At 44.5% G+C, this 22,361-nt stretch overlaps 1 protein-coding gene across 16 annotated transcripts; it reads right to left on the bottom strand.

The window, feature by feature from the left end:
• Positions 1–207: 207 nt before the first annotated feature.
• On the bottom strand, positions 208–22,068 carry Nfya (nuclear transcription factor Y subunit alpha). Of its 16 annotated transcripts, none has more exons than XM_027394525.2 (10): positions 21,917–22,068; positions 14,111–14,222; positions 12,699–12,785; positions 8,870–9,016; positions 6,552–6,683; positions 6,320–6,425; positions 5,329–5,495; positions 4,418–4,591; positions 3,418–3,519; positions 208–888 (listed from the first exon to the last, which is right to left on the bottom strand). In XM_027394525.2, exons 2-10 carry the CDS (start codon positions 14,183–14,185, stop codon positions 835–837), a joined length of 1,044 nt encoding a protein of 347 aa, XP_027250326.1. In that variant the 5' UTR covers positions 14,186–14,222; positions 21,917–22,068; the 3' UTR covers positions 208–834. The 16 variants fall into 16 exon arrangements, with proteins under 16 accessions (XP_027250326.1, XP_027250332.1, XP_027250330.1 ...); XM_027394531.2 differs by having other exon boundaries at positions 5,329–5,477; XM_027394529.2 differs by having other exon boundaries at positions 12,702–12,785.
• Between the last annotated feature and the right edge of the window lie 293 nt (positions 22,069–22,361).

Below are 22,361 nucleotides of genomic sequence, written 5' to 3'. Positions count from 1 at the left end.
AAACGTTGATACTTCAGCACAGATGTTGCGAAGTTTTGTTCTCTACTGGGAAAATCTGCTGCAAGGTCCACTTACTCTCTAAACTGTCTTTAAAGTGACCCAATATTAATGATGGCCTAGATGCCCTGTTAACAGGGATGAGCAGACCACAGCCAGAGCTAGAAAGATTCAGTGATGTACCTTTTAGATCCTCAAGGTCTTCTATCCTTTTATCCTGAGTCCAAAATATCCTCTTTGAACTTTCTTGGCTGAAGTAAAACACACCAACCTAGCACGTGGGCAGACAGGTTCTCATGACACGGATCAGAAGACTGCAGCCCAGCCTGTTGCTCTGTGCCGTGACACGAAGCTTCTTTGCTTGGGAGGCACCTGGGTGCAAAGTGTCCATGTATCAGCCAGCCCGACATCCCCCAGGGGACGGATGCTGGTGAGACTTCACAGGAAGGCATGAGCTGTGGCTGCCTTGACCGTAGACCAGGATGAGACGGCTACTCTCCCCTACTGCAATGGCTGACTGGTTGGCCTTATACACTCAACTTAAGTGCTTGTATACGTAATGCTGGGCAGGTAAATACCTCCTTGTATCATCCAAATTCACAAAGGTCAGTGTCACCAACAGTCTCAAACAGGTCCTGAATGAAAGGGTGAGACAAAGGCTTGCAACTTCAGTTCATCAGCCATCACTGCAGCTGTAATACTGAGCTAAGCATTTTCTGTCCTGAGGAAGGGCAGAGTGCAGTCGTCAGTGTCCCATTGGAAGAGTCAGTCCATTTCCAAGAACAGTGGAAACAGCAGAGAGGAATGTGACTGATCAGCTCTGCCGCCCTCCTTCGGTTAGGAAACTCGGATAATCTGTGTCATGGCTTCTTCATCAGCTTGGTTCGGATCCTACAGATAAAGACAGCACAATAGTCCTTCACACCAGTAACAGGAGTTCCTGGTTCTTACAACTCATCCCAGGGAACCCACACAACTTTCAAGTAAAGGGAAGCTCCAGACTGATCTCTACTTCCATATTTAAACACAACTCTACCACAAAGAGGCGGCAGAACCATTCCCTAAAAGCACTACGGCCTGGCCTGGCTCCCCACCAAGCACTGCATTCATAAGCACCCTGACCTGTGCTACCCTTAAGGTGCAGGTATTTGGGTAGCTTGGACAAAGACCCAGAGCAAGCACTATGATATGCTGTATATTTGAGTCATTATTTTATATATGATGATCTCAAAATAATGGAATCCTAATAGTATTCTATTCCACACATGAAGAGACACACTAAAGAGGCTAAGGAATTTACCAAGACCCTCCTGTAAGCATGGAAAAAAGGAAAGCCTTTAATACAATGGCCTACAGCTGGTAGTTCCTAATCAGACATTCGCAGACAGCAACAAGAACAGAGGAGCTGTCATGCTGAAAGAGACCATCAGGACTGAAGGAAACCATCAGTGCTCACTTGTGGACATGCCAAGGAAGCCCAGGCTGCCTTGAGCAGACTGCAAAAGCCTTCACTATCTGATACAGAACTGCCTGTGGTCAACTGAAGAGACAGAGGAATTCCATGCTGATGATAGCTAAATAAGTCAACAAAAGGAATCCATTAACCCAACCAGTATTTACGTTGGGTGGTGGTGGCCCATGCCTTTTGTCCCAGCACTCAGGAGATAGAGGCAGGTGGATCTCTGTGAGTTTGAGACCAGCCTGGTCTAAAAGAGCTAGTTCCAGAACAGCCAGCCTCCAAAGCCACAGAGAAACCCTGTCTTGAAAAACCAAAATCAAAACAAACAAAAAACCAACCAGTATTTACTACTGAGTATTTGTTCAGAACTGGATCCTAAACTAACCCCAACAAACACAAGAGAACAAAACCTTCTACTTTGATGTAACTTATATTCCAGTAAAGGAAGCAGTGTGGACGAAACCAGAGAAAATCTCTTGATGATTTTTATATTTTAAAGAAAAGGAAGAAATTGTAGGAAGATATGAGAGTAAAAGAGCTCTATCTAGAGATGAGAGCAGGCTAAAGGCCTTTCAGAGCTAAGCCAGGTCTAAAAGTAAGGGAGACAAAAACTGCCTGTGGTGGCACATGCCTGTAATCCCAGCACCTGGGAAACTGGGTCAGGAACATTTCAAATTTGAGACTGGCCTAGGCTACATAGTGGAAAGAGATACCTGTGTAAAAAAGATGCAGAAAAGAGCATTACAGACCAGAAAGTGTAAAGACAAAGGACCAGGTAGAACAGATACATGGGTAATCAGCAAGCAAAAAGGATCAAATGAAGATAGAAGTAGGTAGACAAGCTCACTGGCCAGAGCCAGGACTGTGGGTATTTCAGCACAAATGCCACAGGAGATTGCTGAGAAAGCAAAGGCGGGGTGGGGTGGGGGATGGGGGGATGAGGGGATGGGGGGATGAGACATCATGGAAACCACACTAAGGTGTGGGGATGTGAAGTGGGAGGCCAAGAGTGGGAGACAGTGGATATACTAATGCACAAAGAAAGAGGGCCAGGCCAGGCGGGCATCAGTTAGCCGGGGACAGCAAACAGATCAAATTATGTTCCAGAGATAAAACCAAAAGAGCTTCAGAATCCAAACCATCCAAACTTTTAACAATCGGGTGGTGACAGGCCACTTGTAGAGATGAGGCACTGGTTTGGTAATAGACTAATGAACCAAGCACTGCATTTTGGACATATGGATTCAGAAACATCTAAGAGGTAATTAGTGGACTTCTACTCCCTAGATCTGAATTTAGTCGATGGGCTTATTTGTGGAAGAAATAGGGTTGAACCTAATGTATGCCAGTCAAACACTCTCCACTACTGAGTGAGCTTACACCCTTAGACCTTTATGAGACTGAGTCTCACTAAATTAGCTCGTCTCTCACTCTATAGCCCAGGCAGGCTCTCTACTTGTTATCTTCCTGCCTCAAGTTTCCAGAGTAACTGGGCTGACAGGTCTGCACCACCAGGGCTGTCTCAGCTGTGTAAGTATTGACTTTATACATATAAAGACTTTATTCATATAAAGTTACTTATTTCTCAAAAAACTCATGCCCCATATTCAACTGTAAAAGATGGTGACAAGAAATCATTCATATCCCACAGACCTGAGGTTGCTAGTCAGTAAAACAACAACTAAAGTTTACTGGAGTGCTTAACACAAGACCGCCACATAATAAATATTATGTCACCTACTTCTAATATAGCATGCTAAGAAGATAATAAAACTTTTCCTTAGAAAAGAAAGAATCGAGAAGATAAAGCTTCAGAAAAATAAGAAGGTAAAGGCCAAAACTTTTAGTGCTTTTAAAAAGAAGGAAGCTAACCAACGGCACCACATTCTGTGGAGGACACATTTCCTTGAATGCTGAAGAGAAGGCAGGCAGCTGAGAAATAAAGGGTTCCACCTCCTTACCTGAATATGAGGACCATCCTTTTCCTTTGGAGAGAAGAACCGGCCCCCTTCACCACGCTTCCGTGCCATGGCATGTCGATGCCGAGACTCATGGAGGTATTTCTGAAGAAAGAAAATGAGACCATGTGACAGTTAGTGAGAGCTAGCTAGTGGTTACCCAGTGCACTGAGTCAGTTGGTAAGACAGTGGCAATCACAGGAACAATGAAGACTGAATGGTGGAGAAAGCTCTGAAGAAATAAGGCAGCGGGTGGCCACATAAGCACCATAAAAAAAGCACACGCCTTTAATTCCAGCACTCAGGAGGCAGAGGCAGGCTGATTTCTGTGAGTTTGAGGCCGGCCTGGTCTACAGCCAAGGCTACACAGAGAAATTTGAAAACAGTGAGAACAAACAAACAGTGAGGGAAAAGTGAGGATCCTTACTGTCCTCCTAGCACTGACCCTTCCTTCCTCTGCTTCAGCAACCGACCATGGTTTGGTTGAGCAATGGTCAAGAGGAGACACCATTTCTATGCTATCTGTAGGTTTGTTAGACTGGGGCACTGGATGGTGGCTAATGTGATGGATGGACTCCTTTAAAAAGAGAGGGCTCCTTTCACATTATACTTTGCCTCTTGGCTAGAGTCCAACAGCCATATGACTATACTGATGTACAAGCACCTGGACTTCTTTTCAGGAGAAAGAGGGAAATGTGTGTGTCACCGTTCTGACAGCAAACCTGCATGCATTCCGTTGTTTGGAAGTGACAAGGAAACACTGTATTTTAGATGACTCCCCCTCCCCAAGACCAGGTTTCTATGTGTAACAGTCCTAGCTGTCCTGGAACTAGCTCTATAGCTCTGTAGACCTGGCTGGCCTTGAACTTACAGAGACCTGCCTGTCCTTGCCTCCTGAGTGCTAGGATTAAGGTGTATGCCACCACCACCCAGCTTCAAGACTATCTTACAAGGCAGAGCAAATGTGCTACTTCCTGCCTGGCACTCCCCACGGAATACGCACCCTTCTTTCCTTTGGGATTTTCCCTTCTGCCTCTAGCTTAGCCCGTGCTTGTCTCCTCTTAAGGATTCGGTGATATTGCTTGGCATTCACATACAGGGGCTCTTCTTCCAGCATTTCTGCTCCAGGTAAAGGGATTCTCTGGATAGCAGGCACGGAGCCAGCTCCTGGCACCATCTGCATCAACAGGAGACCGGACTTTATTAGTAGCATGAAAATTCTAAATAAAATTGCACACTCACATCTATCTTCCATTGTATCTCCAATGTTTATAATAGTCATCAGAGTGAATTATGCATCTTGTGAGTGTAGACCACTGTTAGTACCCAAGGGTGGCGTTCAACTCTAAGAAGTTCACACCACAACCAACTTCACAAGAGACATCAACTTGCAGTTCAGAGACAGAGAACTTGTGGAAAGCTTCACTGCCAGACAACAGAAGTGGGGGAATGTTACGATAAATCTTTCTGCCAAAAGCCGCCCGAGTTCTGCCCGTTGCGTGGATGGACAAAATAATACAGAGACATATTAGGTACAAATGCTGCTTGGCCAATGACTAGGATTTCTCATCTGTTAGCTGTTAATTATCATAAATCTATATATTTTATAAGACTTATCTTATAGAGGATGCCCTCCATTGGCACCCTCTCTTGCCGGTGGCTCACATCCCACCGTTGGAGGAGGCGAAGGGGAAAGGGGACACTTCCTGTTTCTCCTTGCTTAAATATGAGTCTCCTTGCTATGTCACTTCCTGCCTGGATTACCACTTCTCTACTACATTTCCCAGAATCCCCTTTGACTCCTAGTCCTGTATAACTTGCTGTCTCATTGGCCAAACAGAACTTTATTCAACAATCGGTAAGATAAACATACACAGAAGTACATTCCCCATTAGGGGAAGCCACTTTCCTTACCATGACCATTCCTCCTGAGTTGACCACATTGCCTGCCACTGGCAGTGTCACAGTGACAGTCCCTTGTCCACTGCTGGTTGTGTTGGTATTGGCTCCTGTCTGAACGATCTGTGCTCCTGCCAAACTGGCTGCTGGAATGGTGATCATGCCTGAAACAGGGACTGTAACTTTAAGAAAACAAAACAAACAAAACAAAGCAGAAGGCACATGGAACAGAAAGAAGGGAAGATGGTTAGTCCCTTCCATCTGGCTCCTGTACACCCTTCCTGCATAAATGTGCTGACAAACACCAGGAAGAAAGCAAATGCCCTCTCATACTCCTTTACTCCATTTGCTAGGTAGTATGGAATTCCACATAAATTCTACTCCCTCCCATCATACTGTACATTCATCCCACCAATGGGATCACAAGGGCAAGATCATGTTGAGGCCTCCCTACTGCTGCTGCTTTTCTATGAAGAAACAATCTGCTGCTGGCAGCATGCTTGCCAAGGCTCCCTCCAGTGTGAACAACAAACAGCTATTGTATTCTCTGCATCTAGTATGCTGCAAAATCTTGGTCTGAATGAACCAAACCATCATGGAATCTGACTGAGATGGCCTTTCTGGACTTAAGTTAGCTTCCAAAGCATTTAAGTCTACTTTGAGCACGTTTCCTGTGTTTATGCATTTCTTCCTAGAGTATACCCCTCCCTCCCTCCCCCTCTCTCTCTCTCTCTCTCTCTCTCTCTCTGTGTGTGTGTGTGTGTGTTTCCATCTCCTTAGCTAGGTGGAGACTCTTTGAGAAGCCCTCTTGACTCTAAAAACTCTAGTCTACAACAGCAACGTTTGATCATAATATGGTGATAAGAACTGACAATCACTGGAGATCTGCTAGAAACCTTGTTGTTTACATGTGATGTGGACTTCACAACAACTCTGAAGCACCTACAAGTACTCAAAGGCTAAAACTAATGCCCTGCAGAGTTCCAGGGCAATAGTGGTAGCTTACCTTGCTGGAGAATTGTGCCATCTGCATTAACTGGCTGGTAGACAATAGTCTGCCCTTCAGCAGTCTGGGCCACTTGTTGTCCCTGGACAGCAATCTGCTGTTGTGTCTGTAGAACCAAACAGTGACATAATCCACAGAGGCTAAAGGCCCACAGAGAACCCAGTACATTTTGATAGTTTTCTTCTGCATTCACATTCTTCTGTGTGAAGTAGATGGCTTACTGCTTGCTCACCTGAGTCTGGCCAGCGGTGACTGCAGTCTGTGGCTGTTGAATGATGATCTGCTGGGTCTGACCCTGCTGGCCTTGCACCTGCACAGCCTGTCCACCCTGGATCTGGATTTGACCAGGGGGGACCAACTGTATCTGTGGAAGAGAATATACAAAAAAAGCTTGGCACCAAACTGATACAATTCCTTTGGTTCCTTATTTTTGTTTTCACTTTTTATTTTATGTGTATGGTGTTTTGCCTGCATGCATGTATTCACCATGTGTGTGCCTGGTGTACAGAGGCCAGAAGAGGGGATCAAATCATCTGGAAATGGAATTACAGATGTCTGTGAGCCACCATGTGGGTTCTGGAAATCAAATCTGAGTCCTCTGGAAGAATAGCTAGATTCTTTTTTTTTCTTTTCTTTTCTTTTTTTTTTTTTTTTTTTGAGACAGGGTTTCTCTGTGTAGCTTTGGAGCCTATCCTGGCACTTGCTCTGGAGACCAGACTGGCCTTGAACTCACAGAGATCCACCTGCCTCTGCCTCCCAAGTGCTGGGATTAAAGGCGTGCACCACGAATGGCCAGCGAACAGCTAGTTTCTTAACTGCTGAGCCATTTCTCTAGTCTCACACCTTTGGTTTCTGCAAATTAGCTGAATAAATTCCTCTGGAGACCAGGAAATACATAGAGGCACATGCCTGTCATTCTACAACTTGGGAGGCAGAGGTAAGATGATCAGGAATACAAGGCCAGTCTTAGGGACACAGTGAATTTGAGGCTAGAGTATGAGCACATGAGACTCTGTCCCCAAAATTACAACAGAGTAATAAATTCTTTGAAGAGGATAGGAGTTTTGTTCTAATAGTAGCTATCAATCACTGAAAAGCTTGTTTCCATTTTTTAAGCCATCCAATAATAATATTGAATATTGTTTGGGATATCAGCAATTAAAGAATTGGTATATTCATTTAAAAAAGACAATTGCTGGCATGGTTATTTTTTAAAAATACATTTGCTTAAAAATACTCATGTGCTTTATAAATGAATAAAATAACTTTCAAAATATATTCTTTCCAAGTCAAATGTGAAGCTAATGGTAGCCAAGGTCAACACTTTGATTAGGTCCTTGAGAGAGACACAGATCAGCTGTCAAGATTACTGAGACACAGAAACTGAAATGCACAATCATCAATTTGATTGGATAAAGAATCACCATGAGAACAAGGACTAGGAATGTCTTGTTGAGAGATTTCTAGATTACATTAACTGAGGTGGGAAACCTATCTAACTGCAAGTGGCATCCCATGATTTGGGGTTCTGAAAGGAGTTGAGAAAAGGGGAAAGCAAGCTGACCCACAGCATCCCAACTGCAGATGCAATGTGACTAAGTGTTTCATGTTCCTGCTGCCATGCCACGTCTTCCCTACCGTACTGGACTGGTATCTGTAAACTGTGAACCAGACAAAAGATAACTAATACAAAATGCTTCTTGCTGTAACAAATGTGTTACACAGCAGTAGATAGATAAGGTGATATGGCATATTATATATATTCCTGTTAATCTAGTTCTAAACCCCTCACCACTACTCAGTGTTGCCATTAATGTTCATCTACCTCTTCCAGACTTCTCCTTTGGAGTGCCAAACCTCACAGGGCAAATATGGAAAGCAGGAGACCCTGTGTGGTACCCAAACCTATTCTTTTTCTTATCTTAATTGTCAAGTTTTAAAAGTTTTTCTTTGAAATCTTGTAACAACTGACGAAAGGGAAAAAAGTTTTACCACTTTGCTCAATGTGCAGGAACCTATTTCCTTTACCACTGAATACAAACCTCTTAAGATCCAATGAGAAAGCATTTAGGAAGGCCCTACAATGCAAAATTTCTAGTACTTTATACTCAAGAATACCCCCAACCTAAAAAACCCAGGAAGCCCAGCCACATAAACAAAGTCATTATCCCTGGCCCACCTGTAGATCTCCATGTCCCTTCTCACCAGCTTTGTAATGGTCTGTCACTCTTCCTTGACCCTCTCAAGCCTTGCTTTGCTGATCTATCAGCTAGGAGGTTACTTTCAGCTTGGGGGGATTCTCCAAGCTACCTTCTACCCACTGAGTTTGTAAAGGACATGCCTAGAGCCTCAAGTTCCCGAAGCTCTCCGGTTGACTGACTCCTGGTAGAGGGAATCAGGACATGGCCCCAAGTCTTAGAGACATCCTTGGATCTTTTGGTTAGGCTAAACACTGCCTAAGTTTTCTTAAGGACCTTTGAGTACTACTTAACTCAAAATCATACCAAACTTTGCTGATGTACAATCTAAATACTTAAAAATACTACTTACCTGCTGTAAGCCTTGTGTTCCAGACACAGGTACCTGCATAATAGTTTGGCCTTGTCCACCTGGCACAGCCTGGACCATGATGGGTTGGCCAGTTGATGTAATTAGCTGGCCTCCACTGACTTGTACCATTAATGGCTGTCCCTGGACCTAGAATGAAATAAAACACCAACAATGAAACAGTGTAAGACACAAGTGGCTTCACTAAGACATTCACTGGTCACTGGAACTGTCCTCCTACTTAGCAAGAGGGGAGACAAGACAGACTTAGGAAAGTCAGTCCTCTCCCCTCCCCCTAGACAGGGTCATTCTATTCTATGCAGTGCTAGCTGGTCTTGAACTCAGAGATCCTCTTGCCTCTACCTCCCAAGAGCAGAGATTAAAAAGTCTTTTTACATGCCCCCCCCCCACTGTGTGTGTGTGTGTAGGTTGTGTGCATATGCTGCAGAAGGTGGGATGTCAGACCCCTGGGAACTCGAGTTCCAGGTGATTAAGAGCTGCCACATGGGTGCTAGGAACTAAACTCCGACCCTTTGTAGTAGCAGTATGTGTTCTTAACCACTGAGTCATCTCTGCAGCTCCAAGAATGTAAGTCTTATGCTCTTCAGATATCTGATATTTTTTTAAGTGCCAAGATAGATATTCAAAAATAATGGAAATTATCTAGAATCTGGAAAATCTCAATAGATAAGGCATTTATCACCAAAACAAGCTGAATCCAAGAAAACAGTCAAGTTATCAAAACTGTTTGAATTCTCAGTTTCGCTAAAGGCTGGAAAAGCAGTAATGAGGGAGAGGTAATGTGGTGGGAGTGAGAAATGAATCAAAGTGCAGCCCCAACTCCAGAGGCTTAATAGGATAAGCTCTGAAAGCTCACTTGAAGGTTCTCCTGGGCCTCACGCAAAGGGAACCATGAACATTCACCTCCACTTCATTCCGAGGAGTCCAGGAATGGCTGCTGCTTCTACCACTAAAGACTCACGGACTGGGCAGGCCAGTAATCCCAGCACTCTGAAAGCTGAGGTTTGAGGACAGATGGGTTACACAGTGAGCTCCAGATAAGCCTGATAAGACCCTGTCTCAAAAATCAAGCCAATAAATTAAATAAATAAAAAAAAATCAAGTCAAAGCAAGACTCTCCAGAAATACTTTCCAGTCAGTGATCATCACAGTAGAGTTCTGTGTACTGCATCTTAAATCTTTGCATAGTTATTTTAATTATCAAAAGCAATGAAACACTGAAATCAGACAGCTACTGTGTGTAAATGATTTCCAATCTTCAAGTCTTCACTCTAGAAAGGTAGAGGCACACATGCTGTCAGCTCTTGAACCCCAATGTGAAAACTCAGGGAGAATGCCTTTCAGAGGTCCAGACAGAACTGCTTTGGAAGTGTGGATGAGTAACAGGACAAACCCAAACTCTCCCTTAAGACTGTCTTTGCTTGAAAGAACTATTTGTAACAGAAAAGAACAAAATACTCATTCTTAGTTCTTAGTTCCAGCAGCAGTCTACTCCAAAAGTACCAATCAACTGTGAGACTGATGAATTTGTCCTAGATAAGGAAGATGGTGAGGCTCTCTGCTACCACTCTCCATGAGAACCACCAGGAGTAGCCCAACCTCAGGGCTGTCCCGAGAAACTCGTGACTTTGAAAGAATTCATGGCTTATATTCTTACATTCTCTCTTCCTAATTCTCCATTTAAATCCCCTTTGCTACACCAATGCTTTTGTATGCTGTGTTAGGAAACTTATCAGAAGCCTTACTACAGGAGGAAAGAACTATTTAAAATTCTCCTAAAATGATGAGACTTATAGAGGAAAATTCCCATCACTTCAATTTTTTTTTTTAAATGCAATCTAGACCTATTTAAGCTAACACAGCTGTGTTGTTACTGTGTGTTGTAAGGGTGTACAGTTCCCCTGTGTCAAAGTGGAGGCTAGAAGCTGACACTGGATGTCATCTCCTACTGCTCACTACATTGTTGCTGTGAGACAGTCTCCAGGGCTCCACCAGCCCCAGGTTCTGCCTGTTTCTGCCCCTAGTGCTGGGACTACAGGGGCAAACCCACATATTTGTGTGGGTCTATGGACCCAAACTTAGGTCATTGCAAACAGTTCCCAGAGCTGACAAATTTAAGGCAATAGTTTTCTGATTATCCATCACCCCCCCACACACATACTAACAATATATATATATATATATATATATATATATATATATATATATATATATATGCGATAAAGGATGTGAGACTCTGAAGAGCTCACTGTGTCTACAACAGACGATAAGGACTCATGCATGAGACAGAAGCCACACAGTTAAGAGCATGTTACATTCCCATTCTATGATGGTTAATGACAATCCCAGACACCCATCTCATGTATTAAAAGATGAAGCAAGCAGGAACAGAAAGCTGCTGCACTCCCTGAGATTCCAACTGTGTAGGAAGACAAACAAAATCAACTTCTTGTATCTTAATTTATGTGTATGGCCACATGTCATCACCAAACACTACTAAGTGGCAGGGTTAGAGCAGGTTGAAGGGGTCATGACCCCTATGAAAGAGTCAAATGAGACTTTCACAGGGGTTGCTTAAGACCATCGGAAAACACAGATATTTATATTACGATTCCTAACAGCAGAATTACAGTTATGAATTAACAATGAAATAATTTTATGGTTGGGATAACAACAGTATGAGGAACTGTATAAAGTTGACAGCATTAGGAAGTTGAGAACCACTGTCTTACAGGAAGGGGTAGTTACTTTCCAGAGGATCTCAGCAGCACTCCCTGTAAAGTGAGATGCTAGTTTGAACTTGGCAGTCCCACTAAGTCATTCCAATTCAGTGGAGGAAGACATCTGAATCTCGCCAATTTCTCAAGACCTTTAGTTCTCAATGGACCCAGAAAAGACCAAAGTTGCTACTCTTGTTTTTTGAGGGAACTTAGGATATTTAAATTGACCATACACGACAGTGAAGACAGCTTAGGTTAACTCCAGCTTCCAGCTTTTTTTTTTTAAACTAGTTTATTTAAATTTATTTTATGTGCATTGATGTGAAGGTGTTAGATCTCCTGGAACTGGAGTTATAGACAGTTATGAGCTGCCATGTGGGTGCTGGGAATTGAACCCGGGTCCTCTGGAAGAACAGCCAGTGCTCTTAACCGCTGAGCCATTTCTCCAGCCCCCCCTTTTTTTTAAAGGATATTAATGTAACCAGCAATAACTTTTATTTCATTTTTTAAGAGAGCCCAATCTGGTCCCAGACTCTCACTTCTTCCGCCTCCATATCCCAAGTGCTGGGACAGGTGGCATGTACCACTATGCCCTATGCTAGCCCTTAAACATGCCCATCCAAGAGATAAGCAATCACTTCTGCAGAGCTTGTAATGAGACAGGAAAGGGTATTCAGTCCTCAGATAAACTTTGCTCAGTGTTTAGAAGACAAGTTGCGCTTTTAGCAAAAAACAAAATACAGTGCAGCCAAGTCGGTCCATGTACACACTCACTTCGTCAGTGTTATACAATTTAGGAAACTTTACCAAATGGCTGGACTGGCATCTAAGTAATCTAAAGCCTCCTGTAAAATGTCTTCCTGTTGCTTGTTTCCTGGCACTTCTAAAGCAACACACTTAGCATGTACTTCTCAGAAAACAGACACAGCATCACCAGATGTTTTGGCATAGGACACTGGCATGTTGGCCTCAGAGACATGTTAGCAGCACAAAAGGCATGCGACTTTGCCATTCAACTTGAGACCCAAACACAAAACAGCAGCGGGCAGGCGATGTTCATGCAGTGTGCACAGACTCAGAGAGGGCACCACTACCTGGAGGGTCTGGACTTGCTGGCCTGAGGCGGATGCCACCTGGGCCTCAGTCTGCAACTGGACAGCAGTGACACCACCCTGCTGCTGAGAAGGAACAGGAAGAGCTTGGATTGTATCAGGATGGAAACAGACAGCTCAAGATCTGAGATCACTTGAGGGAGGCTTCATCCCACACAGGAACTCTCAAAGATGTAGACTCTCCTATAATCAAGCTGTCATATGGCAAGATCTGTCCCCAGAGAGGGCCTTACAACATACTTCAATGACTTAAAACACACATGATAACAGTCCTTCCTTTTTCCAAAAAATAGGAATTTTAGTTCACTGCTCTACATTATAAACATTTCTTTACTTTTTAGGGTCACAGGTTTAAAGCCTTGAAACTACAGTAAAGAGTTCCTGGGGCTTAACTGCATCACCTAGGAAGAAGGAACTGTCATGGCAATCCAAATTCCAGTCTCAGAAGGCTACTGCTTCTAAGTCCCCAAATGAAGACTTAACTCCTATCCAGCTGACTGACCTGTTAGAGGCAATGTTTTCAGAAAGCCACCTTACTTTCTGTCCTGGGGAAGTCCTGCCTATGTGGAAGGCCCCTCCAAGGCCATTAGCTAAGGAGGCTGCAGCAAGCTGCTAGTGCTATAGCAGAGTGTGGACCAGGAGACTAGGAAGGCTGGGAGCCACCACTCAGCTAAACCCCCTTTAATTCAGAGTAGCCCCTCCCTCTGACCAGTGGGTTGGAACTCACCATCAATACTTCTGTCACCCTCCCACTATTCTGAGGAGAAAACACACCCAGAACAATGGTATTGGTCTGTCATCAAATAGAAACAATGTCTTTTTTCCCCCAAAGCTCAGGAATGAGGAGAAAAGAGAAGGTTCCCGACTACAAACCCAGGCAAAAACATGGCAAATGTTCTGTGTACCAATTCACACATCTGGTCGACTTTACTGTGCAAGAAGCCGGCAGCAGGAGCCCCTTTTCAATATGTACTTATCCACAGAGCAGCACCCAAAGTATTATTCTAACATTAAACTACAGCTGTTCAGAATAAACTCTGGTCTGTGGCAGAACAGACTGCCTGAAACCTGACTACTGTCTATTGTGGCTAAACCCTTATTTTATCACAAGTTAGCATAAAACAAAGGGAACAAGTAGACTGAATCCAGAGAAAAGCAGACTTTCATTTCAATAAGCTACAAAGGGCCAATCTACTTTTAAAGTGATCTTCACAAAGAACATATGCCAAATGGCAACAGACTGTATCTCAGTACAGTACAAGTCACAAGACCTAGGACTTACAAGGTCTATTAGGGCCCAAGAACTTCCACAGAGTAACCACAAACAGCCTGCTGCTGCATCCATCACCAGCTGCAGTACTGTGATGGTCAAAGTACACTCGATCCCATACCTGCTGCTGAATCTGGCCAGCCTGCACCACGATCTGCTCTGTGGAACTATTGCTGTTTGTGGTATACTGCTCCATGCTCTACAGACCTCAGGCAGCTGCCAGGTAGGGATTCCTAGTAGAAGGGGAAGAAGAAAACCTAAAATGAGTCAATCAGTAAAGGCTCTCTTAAGACACAATAATTTATTTTCTAACTGTATACAACATTAATAAGAAAACCAATACATGTTTATATATTCACTTTTTTTTTTTTTAAAGAGAGGACTATATAGCACAGTCATAAAACATTACAGTCAGCTGGTGGTGCACATCTGCAATCCCAACACTGGAGAAGCTGAGGCAGGAGGCTGAGAGTTTGAACCAGCCTGGGCTATACAAACCTTCTTCAAAATGACTAACCAACAGAACAAGAAACATGGTACTGTATTTTCACCTTTAAAAAATGCTTCTACTTATTTTTTTTCCTGGCAACTTACCTTATATATTAGCTATCTCTGTGATGTTGTGACTAGAAACCTAACAAGAGGAAAGGAATTATTTATTTTGGTTCAGTTTTAGTGGATTTTAGTTCACTGTGGGTGTGAGGTTGAGAAGTACATTTCATACCATGGTGAACAGGACATAGAAAATACTCTAAGAGGCCAGGATAAGATAATAGTCCCCAAGAACAGACATACCTCTTAGTAACCCACTTCTTCAAACTAGGCACCATCTACCAATAATGACATCATATAAATGCACCAAGGGATTATTCCATCCAAATCAGAGCCCCCAGGATGCAACACCGTCACACATACCCAGGTGTGCCTTATTAATTTGCTGTTCCTCAACCCAGTTAAGCTAATAAAAGCGATCACTTCTCAGTATCACCTTTAATCTGGGCCACACCTTCTGCTGATAGCAGCCTATATAAAGGACACAGGAAAGGAAAAGCAAGGAGCTTTCTTTCACCAACTCTTTGCCTGCTTGTTCTTGCTCCTTCACTGGATTAGAGCCTACTATTTCAGGATTCCTGACCTACACTGAAGAACAGCTGAGACATCCAGCTTCAAGGACTGAACAACTGTTGGATGCTGGGACTTTCTCTTGGTAGACCTTGTTGGACTACAACTTGTAAGTCATTCTATAAATCTTCCATCCATATAAATACACATATGGTTCTGTTCTGTTCTCCAGAGAACCCTGACTAATTCATGTTATATTACATAAGTCAGACTGAAAAACCACACATTCTCCCTCCTTGGCCATAGGCACCTTTGCTTGTGTGGAAATGGGTGAGTGGATGTTTCTGTGAGCAGAGATCATATAACTAGAAGAGGGCACAAAAGGTGTAGAAGAGGTGTTAAAGCAGTAGGTAGAATATAAAGGAAGTTTTAAGTGTCAGTGTGTGGGCACACTGGATATTGTTAGGTACCTTTCCATTTCTAAGAAACAAATTGACCAAGAAAAGGTTCATTCCGGTTCGCTGTTTAGGCTGTGCTGTAAAGTGATTATGTTGTGATTTTTAAAAAGCTGCTCACCAAGTGGTGGTGGCGCACGCCTTTAATCCCAGCACTTGGGAGGCAGGGGCAGGGGAATCTCTGAGTTATGCCAGCATGGTCAACAAAGCTACACAAGGATACCCTGTCGTGAAAAACAAACAAAAAATGGCCCAGATTAAAGGTGAGTCTTTCTACCGCAAAAGATATGGATTAAAGGTGGATCTTCCCACTTCAAATAATTCAGTCAAGAAAAAAATCCTCACAGTTATACCTGGCACCTTAATTCTAGACAGTCAAGCTGACAACCAAGAATAGCCATCACATAACACTTCCCAGATTTATCTGCTTTTCCTGCAGATTTAATTTTTTCGGCTGAATAAAATTCCACTTTGCATATACACGGTATTTTCATTATCTATTCTGTTGTTGACACATCTAGGTTGGTTCCATTTGTCAATTCTTAGGACATGGCCACTTGTGTCCTATTCAGGAGATTCTTATCCTTTTACTGCCATATCACCCTGGACACACCTGATCTTGTCTGATCTCACAAGCCAAGAGGTCAGGACTGATCAGTCCTCAGTACTTGGATGGAAGGCCATCCTTTTCAGTCTATATCTTAAGTGTTTTCCTCCAGTGGTAACTTACTCTTGTGATTAAAAAAGAAAAAAAGGCAGAAAGATGAATCAGTATTTAATATGGCTAATGGCAGAATCTAAGTAATAGGTGCATGGGTATTCATAACATTCTTTCAACTTCATTGTCTAGAAATTTCTGAACAAAAATGTTGGGGGAGAATACTCAATAAAAATAATAACCAGGTGCTGAGCAGAAGTGGCACACACCTTTAATCCCAGCACTCAGGAGGCAGAGGCAGGCGGATCTCTGTTGAGTTCAAGGCCAGCCAGCTCTATAGAGCAAGTTCCAAGACAGCCAGTGCTATTACAGAGAAACCCTGTCTCAAAACACCAAAAATAAAATAATCAGGCTCATTATCCATAACAAAAATAGACCACTATGCCTTTAATGTAGGCTACAACAGACTTACAATGGGAAGATGATATAAAAAGCAACATAACTAAATTTAATCACTACTTTATTAGCAACCTAAGTGAAAGTGATTGCTACTTTTTAAAACAATGGTTTTTACACTATGTATGTAACCTGTCTGGACCACTCTGACCCCGTTTTTCATTTTATATTTTTGTCTTTGTCTTAATCTAGAGTACGCATATGAGAACATAGTTGGTATTTGTAATTCTGAAAATGCCTTCTTTCCCTTGCAGTGAAGTTTCAGTTCCATCCATTTCCCTAAAGGTAACATAATTCTGTTCATAATGTATGTTTTTCTTTATCTATTTACCCATTGATTGGCACCTACACAGACTCCTTAACATGGTGATTGTGAAGGTACTGCAATAAAGTGCAGTGACTTTCTTTATTTGTTTATTTTGAGACAGGGTTTCTCTGTGGCTTTGGAGCCTATCCTGGAATTAGCTTGTAGACCAGGCTGGTCTCGAACTCAGAGATCCACCTGCCTCTGCCTCCCTAGTGCTGGGATTAAAGGCGCGCACCACCAACGCCCGGCAAGTGCAGTGACTTTAGCATATGTTGATTTTGCCTTCTTCAGGTGTGGTACAGCAGGATCACATTTTTTTTTTTTTTTTTAGTTTCTTGAGGATTTAAGACACTGTGATGGCCATTCTTAGTTATCAACTTGACTACATCTCGTATTAAAATCCAAGCAGCTGGGCACACCTGTGAGGAATTTTTCTAAATTAAATCATTTCAAGTGGGAACACACCTTTAATCTGGGCCACACCTTCTGGTGTCAGCCTTTATAAAGGACATGGAAGAAAGCTTTTGCTCTGACTGCTTGCTCTCCCTGGCCAGTTCATTCCTTCACTGGCATTACAGCCCATTTCTTCAGGATTCTGGTATGTATGAAGACCACCTGAGACCCCCAGCTTTGAGGATTAAACCACTACTGGAATTCTTGGACTTTCGGTTGGTAGACAGCCATTGTTGGACTAGCTGGACCACACCTGTAAGCCACCTTAACACACACAGTCTCTCAGTTCTATTTCCTGAGAACCCTAACACATGCAATTTCCATATACTCTCTACAGTGGCTGAACTAGTTTATATTTCAATCTATAATATTTAAGAGCTACTCCCTCAACGGCATTCTCTATCTTCTTTTTTCTGGTTTTTCGAGACAGGGTTTCTCTGTGTAACAGCTGTTCTGGAACTCACCTTATAGACAAGGCTGGTTTCTGCCAGCCTCTGCCTCCCAAGTGCTGGGTTTAAAGATGCACACCACTATTCTCTATTTTCTTAGTAACAGCTATTCTGACTAGAGTGAGAATTACAGTATAGTTTGATTTGCATTTTCCTGTTGGCTCAGTATGTTATTTTTTATACATCTACAGGCAATTTGTAATTTTTTGAGAAATACTGCTTAGGTTATTTTGGTTTTTAATTTGAGTTCTTTCTATATTCTGGATATTAACCCCATCAGATGAAAAGCTGGCTAAATCTGCAGATTTTTATACCAGCCTTTTCTGAGCCAGTTGAATGAGTTGGTTCTTGAGAAACTCCTGGCACAATATGGAAATCAGCTAAACTAATAGCTCTACTAGGGAAACCAATGCTTTCCCTTTGGGGTGTGTGTGGGGGGGGCAGGGTTTCTTTGTATAGCCCTGGTAATCCTGGAACCCACTTTATAGGCTGGCCTCAAACAGAGATCCACCTGCCTCTGCCTTCCAGGTGCTGGGATTAAAGACATGCACCACCACAGCAAGCACAATGTTTCCAAATTTTACCCACTGTCTAACAATGTATCTGTCTTTAAACTAATAGAGTTAAGGCTACAAAACAAACAAACAAAAAAACCCAAGCATAGCACTATTCAAGTAAAACCCGTGATAACAGCAGCCTAGAGAGAGAAGGAAGATCAGAGTTCCTTGGGCCTGAGAAAGAGAGGGGGAGGCTGACTGGACCAGCTGTAAGTTCTCATTTTCCTGAAGTAGGGACTATACAGGTGTGGAGAGCTTTAAAAACTCACCAAAAATATATACAGTGATTACACTGTGATGTGAAAAATGGAGATTAACATCCTCTGTATTCACACTCACTAGCCCCAAGTCTCCTTCCTATAAGGCTTTCCTTCTCCTTGGCTAAATTTCCATAAATCTACATCTTATCGGATTAAAATGTTAAATGGAGCTTGAAGTGAGCAAGGATGGTTTTTAACAAGCAGCATTTACTAGTTTATGCCACAAACAATTCCCTCTCAGGCCATTGAAACCCACTGTACTTTGAAGGGTAAAAGCAGAGGCAGCTCCAAATATTAATGCAGCCACTCTGCATTAATAAGGGAGCAAAGGTACTTGAAGCATGACATTCGGGTTGCTCATGGTGCCTGCTTCTGGCAACTTCAGCCAGCAGAACTGCTACACAATCAGACATACTGTCTTCCTCAAGCACTTCTTTCCCAAGACTATGACAAAATCGAGCCAGATGGATTTAGACCGTCTCGAAAATGTTTTTTTGGAAGTGAGAATATAAATGAATATGAATGAGAATGGATTTATTCTGGTCTCTGGTGCATTCTTTCCACAGCATTCCCTGCCCATTTAGAAGGCACAGAAGCAGTTGGGCAGTGCTTAGAAAGGTAATTTATCTGAAGTTATTAGAGAGCTGAAACGTTCAGAAATGCAACCACAATGAGCATAAATAATATCAACACAGGCTAGTGAACTTGACAATCACAAGCATCAGACTAGGATCTTTGAAGGCTCCAAATCTGCTCCTTTTTTCTACTAACAATATACCATGAACTTAAATAAAAGCCTCTAACTTCAATGAGGCTTTCAAGTCTAAAAAGGAACAAAAATGTTTATTAGACTCCCAGGAGGAAAACAAAGTAAACAGGAATTTTGGAGGACAGAGGGTTCTCCAGCTCAGACTAAATCAAGGAAATTGCCTGTGAACTAACTAGCATGTGAGATCTTAGGTAGGTGATGACAGTCTAAGCTGAAGTACTTCTCTGGGAAAGTCTCAGGCTGTGTCTAGAGAAAGCGAGTCTGCACTACTTTTTTCCTAAAAATGCAGAGGCAGATGAACAAGGAGGCTTCACACACTTGGGCAACTGTGATCAGAGGATAACTCCCCATCGACAGCAAAGACATTTGGCATTTTTGAAGAGCCCAGATGCATCCAATTTTAAAATACTAAGGTCAGAACACCCAGTCCAAAGACAACTCTATCTTTAAAAAAGATGGAAGCTGTGCTGCGGCTGGCCCATTTACTATTGCAAACGTAAGAAATAAGGTGTGCTGGTTAGTTATTGTCACCTTGACACAAACTAGGATCTTGGGGATGAGAAACATCAGAGAAAATGTCTCCTTTAGACTGGCCTGGGGTAAACATGTGCAGCATTTTCTTGAAGACTGTGGGAGGAGCCAGGGTCCAAGCCCCTTGGATGTATCACCTCTGGGAAGGTGTTCTGAACAGCACCCCATAGCCTCGTCTTGAGTTGAAATAAACTTCCCCAAGCTGCATTTCCTGGTGCTTATGACAGAAAAAAAAAAAAAAAAAGGCGAACTAGAGCATAAGGGAATTAAGAAAACAATTTAACAAATTGTTAAATTTGTTAAACGTGGGCCCGGAACGTGGGAGCACAAGGACAGGTCGGGGGACGACGTCTTCCTAAAATGTGAATACAAGCTGTTTTGGTTCAGGAGCACTGGATTAGTTTTCTCAAACCCACCAGTTAAGTGTGACTAAAGAAACCACACCTCCTCACCCTGAAGGGCTCCTGTCAAATGACGGCAACTGATGCTTGCTTGACCTGAGTAAAAACAATTTCCCCCAACCAGAGAAAAATTTCCTTTTCTTCCTTTTAAAACAAAAAACAAGGAAAAAAATCCCCCAAAACTCAGTTATTATTATGGGATAGAGTCCTTAGGTCAGTAATTTATTCTTTTTTATTCAATGTTAGGGAGAAAATCCACTCTACATCACTTTTAAGCTCCAGTCAAAACTGTTTCCAAAAATTCCTTTGTGAGCTCTGCAAGGGTTTCACAATCTGGACTTTCCCGCCTAAACGCTCAGTACTACTGGCCCTTGCTGAGTCCGACAGCACTATCTGCCCTGTCTCCGAGGACAGTATCCTCCAATCAAAAGTGTGCCGATGAAAACTTGGCTGGCTTCTTCACAAAAAGCGCACTAACCCCCAGGTACTGATTTTCAGCAGCCAATCTCCACCGAACCAACAGGCGCGGTTCTTACCTCAACCCTCTCCCCCTTGCAGCACAGCACTTGAGTGACGGCCGCCAAAGACTACTAGCTAGCTGCACGTGAAGACTCTCTCTGCCCGGAGGAAAAGAACTCAGCATCTAAGTTTTTAAACATCTGTTGAGAAGACTTTCCCACGGGATTTGGAAATATATTAGAAGAAAAGGACAGGAATGGGCTGAGCTGAGCGGAGCCTAACACTTAACTGACACAAAAGGTTAAAAGAAAACAGAAACAGAGAGCATCCGAGGGAGCAGGCTCGCAGGAGGAGACACGGATAATAAATAGGAACTGAGATGCGTCCCCAGTCATGAAGCATGCACGGTTATCAGCCTTGGCAAAGGGCGAGGTTCCAAACACCGAGCGGCAAGAGGAAGCAGCGCTTGGTTAGACTCCAGCACCGAGGCGTGCCGGCACCGCCGGCCGAGCGGGGCGGGAGGAGAGGAAATGACGAGCCAGAAAGGGGTGGTAACGGCGGCGGGCCGGAGCCCGGGGTGGCGGGCCGGGAGGAGGGGCGCGGCGGGCGAGCGGGCGGGCGAGCGGGAGCGCTAACGGCCCCGGGGTGGGACTCAGAGGCCGCGCAGCGCGTCCCCGCCTGGCCTCGCTTCAAATCTGCCGACCCAACCGCCTCGGGGCTCAGGGGACACGGGCCTCACCGGGGCCCGGAACGTGGGAGCACAAGGACAGGTCGGGGGACGACGCGGGGAAACCGCCACGGCCCGTAACGGGCCGGCCACCCGGCCTGCCTGGACCCGAGGATCCGGGCGCGGCGGTGCATCGCCACCCGCACCCGCAGAGGGTCCGGACCCCGAGCAGCCCGGCTCCAGGGCGCCATCCCCGCGCGGGACGACCCCTCCGGGCCTCCACAGACTCCGAGCCGGGGCTGCCGGCTCCCCAGCTCCCGCAGCCCCGGCTCGACTCCCGGGCTCGACGGCCGCCTGGGCCTCTCCTGAGTGGTCAGCGAGACCCGCCAATCGGGGCGCTGGGGCCGGCTCTGGGCCGCTGGATATTGGCTCCTCATACTCACCGTGCCTCGCTCCCCCGGTTCGCTGCCCGCGCTGATTGGCTCCAGTACCGGACCCCGAAACCCAATCAGAGGCTCCAGCCGCCGCCGCCGCCGCCACTGCCGCTGCCTCGCAAAATGGCGAATCTGAACAAAGGGGAATCGGGCCTCCCTCCAACCGCCTTCGCGCAAGCGCCTTCGAGACCACGCCCCATAACCCCGGCCAATCTGGCCCCGCCCCCCGCGGGAGCACTGCGCAGGCGTCCCGGGGGCCACACCCACTTCCTAGATTGGACACCGCCTTCCGGCGGAGCACGACGCAGGCGCCTTCCGGGGACGCCGTCCTCGTCCTCGCAGGCACCGCCCCGAGCGGTGCACTACGCAGGCGCCAGCACGCCCTCCTCTTTTCCAACTGTCCACCCGTTTCTAAGCGGCCACTGGGGCACACCCCCTGGGGCCGAACGCGCAA

This window comes from Cricetulus griseus (assembly GCF_003668045.3).
Source record: "Cricetulus griseus strain 17A/GY chromosome 1 unlocalized genomic scaffold, alternate assembly CriGri-PICRH-1.0 chr1_0, whole genome shotgun sequence".
Classification (NCBI taxonomy): Eukaryota; Metazoa; Chordata; class Mammalia; order Rodentia; family Cricetidae; genus Cricetulus; species Cricetulus griseus.
This window is presented reverse-complemented; position numbering and strand designations above follow the sequence as displayed.

Bases quoted from the DNA above. Each gene is read 5' to 3' on its own strand.
- Nfya (XM_027394525.2), bottom strand. From the start codon at position 14,185: ATGGAGCAGTATACCACAAACAGCAATAGTTCCACAGAGCAGATCGTG. The intron at 9,017-12,698 runs GTGGTGCCCTCT...ATTTCATTCTAG, and splicing joins AAGTCCAGACCCTCCAGGTA to GTCCAGGGACAGCCATTAAT. The intron at 6,426-6,551 runs GTGAGCAAGCAG...TTGGTTCTACAG, and splicing joins TCACCGCTGGCCAGACTCAG to ACACAACAGCAGATTGCTGT.